General features: G+C 32.9%; 2 protein-coding genes across 2 annotated transcripts in view; both read left to right on the plus strand.

Annotated features, from left to right (window-relative positions):
• Nucleotides 1-9,463, plus strand: part of LOC106063362 (3-oxoacyl-[acyl-carrier-protein] synthase, mitochondrial-like) — a 45,941-nt gene that overhangs the window by 3,939 nt on the left and 32,539 nt on the right. The gene's annotated exons all lie outside the window — the stretch shown is intronic.
• Nucleotides 3,632-9,392, plus strand: LOC106063363 (coiled-coil domain-containing protein 27-like). Its single transcript, XM_013221703.2, has 6 exons — nucleotides 3,632-4,425; nucleotides 6,931-7,053; nucleotides 7,204-7,362; nucleotides 8,106-8,209; nucleotides 8,948-9,053; nucleotides 9,223-9,392. The coding sequence occupies exons 1-6, from the start codon at nucleotides 4,114-4,116 to the stop codon at nucleotides 9,250-9,252; spliced, it is 834 nt and encodes a 277-aa protein (XP_013077157.2). The 5' UTR covers nucleotides 3,632-4,113; the 3' UTR covers nucleotides 9,253-9,392.

Consider the following 9,463-nt stretch of genomic DNA (forward strand, 5'->3'; position numbering starts at 1 on the left):
TCATCTCACTCTGTCTGTCTGTATGGTAAAAAGTTTGTACATGCTATTTCTTCCACACCCAAACTCGTATTAAGATGAACTTTTTCACAAGTAATTATTTCTTTTACTTGACAACACAAAAATCAATTTGAAAATCAACCGTTGGTAATTAATTATTTTGTTTTGTATATTGAAATCGTACTTGACAGATGTGGTGGTATACGTTGAATTAGTCCCCTTGAGGATTCTAGGCTACCCCTAAGTGAATATTTTTCATGCATTTAAAAACGATCATGTTTCACATCTGGTCCAGACAAGTGACACTGATAGGCATAGGCAGGGCCTATCATAGCGCATTGAGAAAGCTAAATAAGCTTATCAAAAATATTTTTAATCACACATATTTATTATGTCTTATCCAATACATATAATTACACGATTGATCCAAACTAATTGATACAATTACAATTAATATAAGCTTTTTTAAAAAGTATTTTTAAATTTAGTTTTGTTTTGTTTTGCTGTTGTTGTTTTTTTGCGCCATATTTGCCTTTCACGTCACATCCTCATATTCGACAAAAATCTAGTTCATATTCTAATACTAACGAAGCAAAAACAATTCGGCCTTTGGGCAGACGGGGCGGTAATGGTGATCGCCCTACCCCAACTCGACCGCCCCCAATATCGCACTACTTTAAGCTATATATCATCACCTAATGTCAAATGCAATCATTAGTAATAAATAAATATAAAATGAAGAAAGGATGATTTCAATTCTTCTGCCTTTTTCTGCAGAAAACATGACTTTTAAAACAGGATATTTTATATTATTTAGCCTATTTCAGACATATTTTCAAAAAGAAGATAATTACATCCTACGCACTTTATGTGTCAATCTAGTCATGCATTTATGAGTCGTTTGTTTTCTTGGCTGATTCAGCCAACCCATTTCAGTCTCTAAAGGCACTAGGAAAGAAGGAGCACTTGTAAAAATTTGCTCTAGCATGTGGAATAAGAAATGTGCCTCTATCCTTGTGTCTTTCTGAGCATTTCATTTGGTTTTGTGTTTCTATTTTTAAATTAGGGTTCTAAGATTTATGTTTTATAGCTATTTTACTTTTCATTCTTCCGCTCTGAAGTGTCAGTGCCACTGGTACAAATTTGTAACCTCTCTTGGCTACGCTCTTGGAATAAGGCGACTGTAGTTTGCTTTAGATTTTATGTCGAAAGGGGAAGTTTTATCGTCAAAATCATTTGTTTGCCGGTTTGAACTAAAAAATCTATAGAGTTTTTTCAAACAAATTAAAACCCCCCTAAGCTACTCTTATAGAATTTGATGATTGTAGTTTGCTTTTGAATAATATTGAAGAGAGATGTTTTCAACCTCAAACCTTTCTGTAGGGGTATTTTAAACACAAAACCATCTGGAAGGGTTTTAAACTTTAAAAAAAAAGCGCTCTCTGGAGGAGGGGGGGGGGGGTTTAAACTCAACCCCCCCCCCTTTGGCTTGGCTACGCTCATAGAATTTTAAGTGTGTAATTTGCTTTTTTTAAAAATATTGTAGAGGTATTTTTTAAACTTCAAACCCCGCTGAAAAAGGGGGGGGGGATTAAACTCAAAACGCCAATTGGCTACGCTTTTAGAATTTTTAGTGTGCAATTTGCTGTTTTTTTTTTTATTGAAGAGGGTTTTTTTTAGCATCAAACCCCGCTGAAAGGGGGTTTAAACTCAAAATCCCCTTTGGCTATGCTCATATAGCATTTTGAGTGCGTAATTTGCTTTTTTTTTTTTTATATTGAAGAGGCGGGGTTTTTTTTAGCTTTAAACCCCGTTTATGTTTTAAAACCAAAATCTTCCTTAACTATATAATATGCTCTTGGAATTTAGGGATTGTCATTTAAATTGCATTATTTCGCAGATGAGTGGGGGGATTTAAACTCAAAACCTCCTTGGCTGCTCTGGGGAAAGTGATGGTTTAGTATTAAAATCTCTCCTAAAACAAACAAAATTTAAAAAAATCAGTCACTAAATTCCGACCCCCCCCCCCCCGTTGCGGAGGGATTTCATTTCGGGGGGGGGGGGGGACCACCGGCTACGCACATGGATCGACTGTTCAAATCAATTATCATTTTAAAACAACTCAGCGCAAGCTAGAGGTATTTAATACAGCATTTTATAGAACTAGACTACAAAATGACAAACGGCAAAGGAGTTGACAAAAAGGAAACTGTTGGAAGGTTTGTACATTGCAGGACAGCAATAAAAATGAATGCTTTCAAGGAAGTTGACATTGGAGTGAACTTAACCGCCCTTAGTGAAGTTGAGTGTTGTTGACAGAGGGAATCGGGAGTTGCTTATGATCAAACAATCTCTTGCGAAGTAACTAGGCTACACGATATCCCTATTGGTCACTCACTTCGACTGATGTCGCTCAGGCTACCGTTAGATGGATTTAAATTCGTAACTGTCATTGGTGCTTACGCTCCCACACTGCGGCAGAATGTGACACCAATGAAAGATTTTACGTTGATCTGAGGATAGTCCTCTGCAAAGTAGACGCTGCGGCTGACAAACTAATTATCATGGGTGACTATAACGCTCGGGTGGAAAATGACTACAGTGCTTGGCTAGGTGATCGAAGTAGCCAGACATATGGTATTGGCAGCTGCTACAATAACGGTAGAATATAATTTTAGCTCTGATTGAAGCAAAACTTGCAATCACTAACAATTATATTCCGAATAAATAACAAAAGGTTTAAAGACTTAAATGGAAGCATCCAATCTCCAATAATGGCGCCTGCTGGATTACAGTGCGAGATGCGTGGACACACTAGAGTAATGCCGATCGCTGATTGTTATTATATACGAATAACACGCCCATCGTCTTGTTCAAGCTAAGCTGAATATCATCATCACAATGATCAGGAAAAACTGGCTTTTTCTATGGCAATAGGCTGGCTGAAGTACAATAGACCTATTCAGATGGAAACTTGAGGTTGATCTCAGAAAGCCCCAGGACGGTGATCCAGCGAGTAACTGGAACCATCTAAAAACGACACTTCAGGACTTGACAGCTAACGTTGTGGGCCAGGATTTGATTTTTTTTCCGGGGGGGGGGGTGAATGTGTCATTTGCGCGTGTGTTTGTAATAAATCTTGGAAGATCATTACACCCATTGCAGACCCTTCATTTTTTAAGGATGTCTTTTGTACCTTAAATTAGCTTAGAATAAGTTCGTTCTTGAAATTTTAAAATGTGGGTGTTTTTAACATCAAAACCCCATTGGCTACATTTAAGGAATTTGTGAGACTATATTATAGTTTAAAAAAAAAAAGGGGGGGGGGACTCAAACCCCTATTGGCTACGCTTATGGAATTGGATGCATATAGTTTGCTTTTTTTTTTTTTTTAATTGAAGAGGATGATTTGTTTTTGTTTTTTTTTTACATTTAATTTTTATTCCTATAATTTCGGTGCTGCCACTTGCGTAACATTCTTCAAAAGGGTCCTTCGATGGGAAGTTTTACCCTTTGTAAAAAAAAAAAAAAAAAAAAAAATATTTTACCAAAAAAATTTATTAAAAAGACGATTCTGAGATCCGGCAAATAGAATGATCCAATGAAAGAAGAGACTATTTTAACTTCTGAACAGTCAATAGTTACGATAGATTGATTACATTAGTAACATTGTCTCGAGAAAATAAATGTCTTTTACTTTAACTAGATCTATCTCACTGATATGCATCTATAGAAAGAAAAACATAATTTTAAAATGTGATCAACTAGATCTAGATCACAAATTATGTTTAGCTTAAATAATAAAGATTACACAAAAAATAAAATATATATGTATAATAAACTAAAGCTGAAGACTTTAGTGAAGTCGAAGTCCGACGAAGTCTATACTTAACTTAATACTTATTTACTAATCTAGATCCATAGACGATTTGTAATAGTTAAATAGATCTAATACTACACTATAGACAGTATAATATAAAATCTAAATTATCTAAATCTAAGTTATAAGACTAACTTCACTAAGTAGATCTATATTATAATAACCGCTCCTTATTAAATAAAGAATCGTCTATTGTATTTACTGTTTCTATTCATAATTGTAATGATAGTAAAGTAATGTCACATTCAAAACTAAAAAACATCAGACCGCTAGGATCTATTCGAAGTAAAATACAATTTGTTGAGAAAAATACATTTTCCATTCCGAATTGGAATAGAACAGAACCTGATAAAATCAAAGGTGTGCTGGGAAGTGCTATCACCATTTCAACCCAACTAGCAGATAGTCAAAAAGATATAGACAAAATATCTGAACATCATAAATATTCAGAAGACTCTAGAAGCCCACAAAATAATTCAACACTGTCAAATTCCAAAGAAAATGAAATATCGCATGAAGCTTGTAAGAAAGAAATTCAAACGTTTTTAGTAAGTAGATCTAGTGGACATTTTTTAAAAACAAATTAAACTAAAAAATTTACAGCATTAATAGAAGCAAATACTATATTTATATGTATGAATTGTTGATATATATTTTGTTTAATTGCAACCTTCAGTCATGAAATGGCTATATGGCTCATCGCATTTATTCTTGTATCCTACTTGTAAGTTTTCAGGCATATCTTCATTAATGAAGACTATTACATCTCATCTCAAAACTTATTAGGATGGCAGAGTATGGCGACAGGCAGGTTTCAAATTCTGGAGGATCATGATGACAGTCTGAACTGCGTATCCTAAAACTCTGGCTATTATAGAGCACTATTTAGTATAATCTTTTTTTCATGAATACTGGTACATTAAATGTACAAGTAGTACCTGCCTGGGTGTTATTAAAACAAGCCTGTTTGATTCTTTTTTTTTGTTAACTCAGATTATTGCTACATCACTTGTCTTGTTGCCAGCCCTACATATAGAGAGGTCTTGCTCTAAGCATTCACAATCAACAGCGTCTATCCACTGCTTTTAGATCTCATTAAACTACATCCACACATTGGATTTGCGGTGATCAGTTTTCCTTGTGTCTGTAACAAATTGGCTATAGAGGAAGACTTTGGAAGTTTTAACCCTCCCTTTTGCAAAAATGGTTAAGTAAATGCAGATAGCTATGATGAACATTGATAAGACCTGTACAAGCAAATATCTCAGTACTCCTCCCTCTGTTTTTCCTTGTATCTTCAGGATACAGCAGACAGCACAAGTAAAATGAATTCAATTTATTATCATGTTTTAAATATTTAGTCCATGTTTGCTGCTGTACAGTAGGGTACACAAAACACTTGCATTCTAGGCCTTGGTTTTTGTAGTGAGTTCTTGTTTTACCAAATGCACAAAATGAATCAAGCAGAATTTCCTGATCTTTTCTAAGAACTGGACATCTTGGGTAGAATTTGTAGAATTTAAGTACCCTAACATGAAGTAACATGTAGAGTGGCATTGGACTATAAGTGGTCAAATGACATTTTCCTTTTTTTGTGCAGTTTTGTTTGTTCATATTTTTGCAGGCTAGAGAGAAACCTGTCAATAGTGATTGGAGCTCCTGCCGCATGCATGTCATGACTTCTACATCATCTGCATAGAACACATCTTATATAATATAATTTTTTGTTTTGTATTTGCATTTTTTTGTAAAGTTTAATAGTTTACCATTAAAAACAACACAAGATACTGAAATTTTACAAAAAGAATTAGAAAAATCACAGAAATGGGAATCAAATAGGAGCATGTCTTTAACCCAAAAAATATGCGTTATAAAGAGTAACAACAAAATTTAAACAAATAAAAACAGACTAAAAACTCAATATAACAACAATAAATGAAAGGTATCATGGAATCCCCAAATTGATGAAATTATTAAAAAATCAAGCAAAATATTAGGGTTTATTAAAACCAACAAACAAGAACATGCTTTTTAACTTTAGTTCGGCTAGTATTAGAAAATGCATCCTCTGTTTGAGATCCCCCAACTCAAGAAAAGAAAGAAACTAGAACTAATTTAAGATAACATACAAATATTCCAATTTGATTAGAGTAACACTTCAGGACAGAAGAATAAAAAGTAAAGTAGCTATAATACATAAGACATGGAACCATAATTTAAAAATAGAAATACAAAAACCTAATGAAATACTCAGAAAGACACATAGGTAGAGGCACATTTCTTATTCCATATGCTAGAACAAACTTGCACAAGTGCTCCTTCTTCCCTAGTGCCATTAGAGAATGGAATGGGTTGCCTGAATCAGCCAGGAAAACCAATGACTTAGCAAAGTTTAAATCATTGATTAACATGCATGACTAGATTGACACATGAAATGTGTAGGACATAATTATCTTCTTTTTTGAAGTTATGTCTTTAATAAATAGGACATAATTATCTTCTTTTTTGAAGTTATGTCTTTAATAAATAAGATAAGATAGATAAATCTAGAAGATCTAGAGTGAAGGTGTGTGATTTTCATTGATAAGTCAAAAGCATGGTAGATGTTAATAAAAAAATATTATGCAAAAGAGCCTGGAAGTCATAATACAACCTTGGTTTATGCATTTGTTGAAGCTTTATTATAGCCTACTTATATTAAGCTTATAGCATGCTCAGAGGGCTATGAATCAATCTCTTTTGTGGACTAGTGAGGGGAGGGGTATCATGCTGCTTTTAGGTCCAAGTAAACCAGACACACATCCCTTAGTGTGGCCTATTTTGTGCCAATTTACTGTTCATCTTCAACTGTGTTAGAAAAAACATTTCATCAGCAGAACAGAAAACTTCCCTCAAATTTAGTCCATGGTTATGGGATTGGAAGAGCATATAAATTACTAATTAATGGATTAGGATGGACAAAAAATTACATAATACTTTTTAATTGCTTAGTCAATTTACAAATAAATTCTAGTTCAAAAGTGCTCTCACTTTGTCATATAATTTTCAAATAGAAAAATGAAAGATATTTAAAAGAGCAGCTTGAGACTCTTCAATTACAGAATGAAGAGAAAGAAACTCAAATCAAAAAGATGGAAGAACACTATGAAATGTTGCAGAAACAATTAAAGGACCAGGTGATTGTAATTTTAAGTGAGATACACATTTAAGATTTATGATAACAATTACATTTTTTTAAAAAAGGTTTTTATCTGTTCCCATCAGGTAAAAGCTGTCTTTCAATCTTTCAAGCTTTGTTAGTAATATTTTGATCTATGAAAATCTAGGAAGAGTATCTGAAGAATGAGCTGATGAATGAGAAACAATTTCATCTATCTACACAAATGTGTCTTGAAGATGCCAAGAAAGAAATGCAACAGATTAAAGAAAGTCTTGTTCAAAAGCTTGAAGATCAGAAAGAAGAAATGAACAAACAAATTAGGACAGTAAGTTTTGAACATGCTCCAGGTTGAAATGTTAGACACCCACTATATTGCTTGGAAGTTTGAAATTCCTAAAAATGTTAAATAAATACTTGTTTATTGTAGCTTTTTTTTTTCCCAAAATACACACACACTCACTTTTAATAAGCCATCAGAAATATTTGGTCTCTCAAGAAAAAAAAAATGAAAAGTGTAATTTGGTTTTGTTAGTTAACTTTTTAAAGTGCCAAGATCTGTACTAAAGAACTATTGATTTCATTTTGTTTTTATGACTTTGTAGACTAAACACACACACATTCACACAGCTTCACAAAGTTTTTTCCTATTTAGGGAAAAAGAAAGAAAATATGCTTTTAAAAAAGTATGAAGTCTATTTTGTGCAGTTGTATTTAAGCTTTATAAATAGCTTTATAAATAGACTACAGCCATTTTGGGAAATACTGAAAATTAAACTCAAAGGTTTAATAGAAACCTTGTGATTTTTCACAAATTTCTACTCTCAGACTAAAAAACTATCAAAACTGTTTCTTAGAAAGCAGCTAATTGGTAAAAGGAACCTGTGTACAAAATATAATGCAAATCCATTTGATGGTTCCAGAGATCTCTTGATAGATGAATCAATATGCAAGCTGATGCCTAAGTTGGTCTTTAAAGTGTTTTTAAAGGAGCACCTCTGTTGTTATTCTCCTTTTTTTATTTTACAATACAACATAGTTAAAATGTGTCTCTTTTTTTATCTTAACAAGTTAGAATTAAGTTTGACTGAAAAAGATTCAATTATCAGTGATAGAGAGCAGAAACTAACCAAGCTGAAGACACAGATGGCAGATGTTCTGAAAGGAAATTCTTGGTTTGTTTGTTTTTACAAAGCTTATATCAACTCACTCTGTCTGGTAAAAAGTTTGTACACATTATTTCTCGCACACCCAATCTCGATCAAGCTGAAATTTTGCATAATTATTTCTATTACCTGACAACACAAGAATCAATTATAAAATTAAGCATTTAGTTAATTAACTATTGGTAATAAATTATTTTGTTTGGTATCTCAAACAAAGGAAAGAAATTGTAATTGGTAAAGTGGTGGTATCAGCTGAAATAGTCCCCTTTTATAGGTCACCACTCTAAATTGAAACAAACAATATATAGCTATACAATCTTCTCTAGTCATAAGTACCTCACTAGCAGAGGGGTCTGCACCTCTGCCAGAGGAGTCCACTCATTGTGGATAAGACTTTCATTGTCCATTTTCTGAGATTTTACAGAAAAAGTTACAGCATGAACAGAGTTAATCTTGTTTCACTGCTTAAATAGCTTTTGGAAAAAGTTGTTCTAATTAGCATATGCTAGCATACAGAATAAAAATGTATTTTCTCTTTATAACTTCTAAACTTTTTAATTTTGTGTCCTTGAGTTTGAACCATGCTATTTATTACAATAGCATTATTCTGTCAAAACAATGCACATGTATTTAATGGTCCTTAATAATAAATGTACATAAATTTAGTGGTCTTTAAACATAATTGCACTCCCACATATCTGTCTAAACTCAAAAGTCCCTGAAATTTGTTTTACATCTATCGTTCAGGGAGCGCCAGCAGCAATTAGAAGAATTAACTAAAGAACTAGCACGAATTCAAAAAGAATATGACACTTTACAAATGAAGTATAAGACTCTGTGCAGGCGGCAACAGGTGAAACTATTTAATCTCATCTATCACTTATTTTGTGTGTGTCTGTTTGAACATTTTTTAATGATAGTTAACAGTTTCTTAAAATTGACTTTTTCAATTGTTTTTTATTTTTTATTTTGTTGATTAGCTTTGTCATTTAAAGTTGAATAAATGTTTTTGATTATTTCAGAGTCCAGAGAAATCTGTCCCTAAAATCTGACAGTAAAAAGACAAGCCAAACCATGACCCAAGTTGATAGGACTTTACACTGCCTTTCAAACACAATGTATTATATGTTATTCAATGATTCATTTCATGGAAAGGTTTTATTCTAATGCAATAAATTGAATATTATTATTATCATTGTTTAGACATTTTATTTTCCTTACATGCAAAATTTAAGAAAACAGAGGTGAAGTTAAAAGCTGAAG

Source organism: Biomphalaria glabrata, chromosome 12, assembly GCF_947242115.1.
Source record: "Biomphalaria glabrata chromosome 12, xgBioGlab47.1, whole genome shotgun sequence".
Taxonomy (NCBI): domain Eukaryota; kingdom Metazoa; phylum Mollusca; class Gastropoda; family Planorbidae; genus Biomphalaria; species Biomphalaria glabrata.

Excerpts from the sequence above, each read along its gene's own strand:
- LOC106063363 (XM_013221703.2), top strand. The coding sequence starts at position 4,114 with ATGTCACATTCAAAACTAAAAAACATCAGACCGCTAGGATCTATTCGA. Across the intron at positions 7,363-8,105 it reads TGAACAAACAAATTAGGACA|TTAGAATTAAGTTTGACTGA; the intron begins GTAAGTTTTGAA and ends TATCTTAACAAG. Across the intron at positions 9,054-9,222 it reads CTCTGTGCAGGCGGCAACAG|AGTCCAGAGAAATCTGTCCC; the intron begins GTGAAACTATTT and ends TGATTATTTCAG.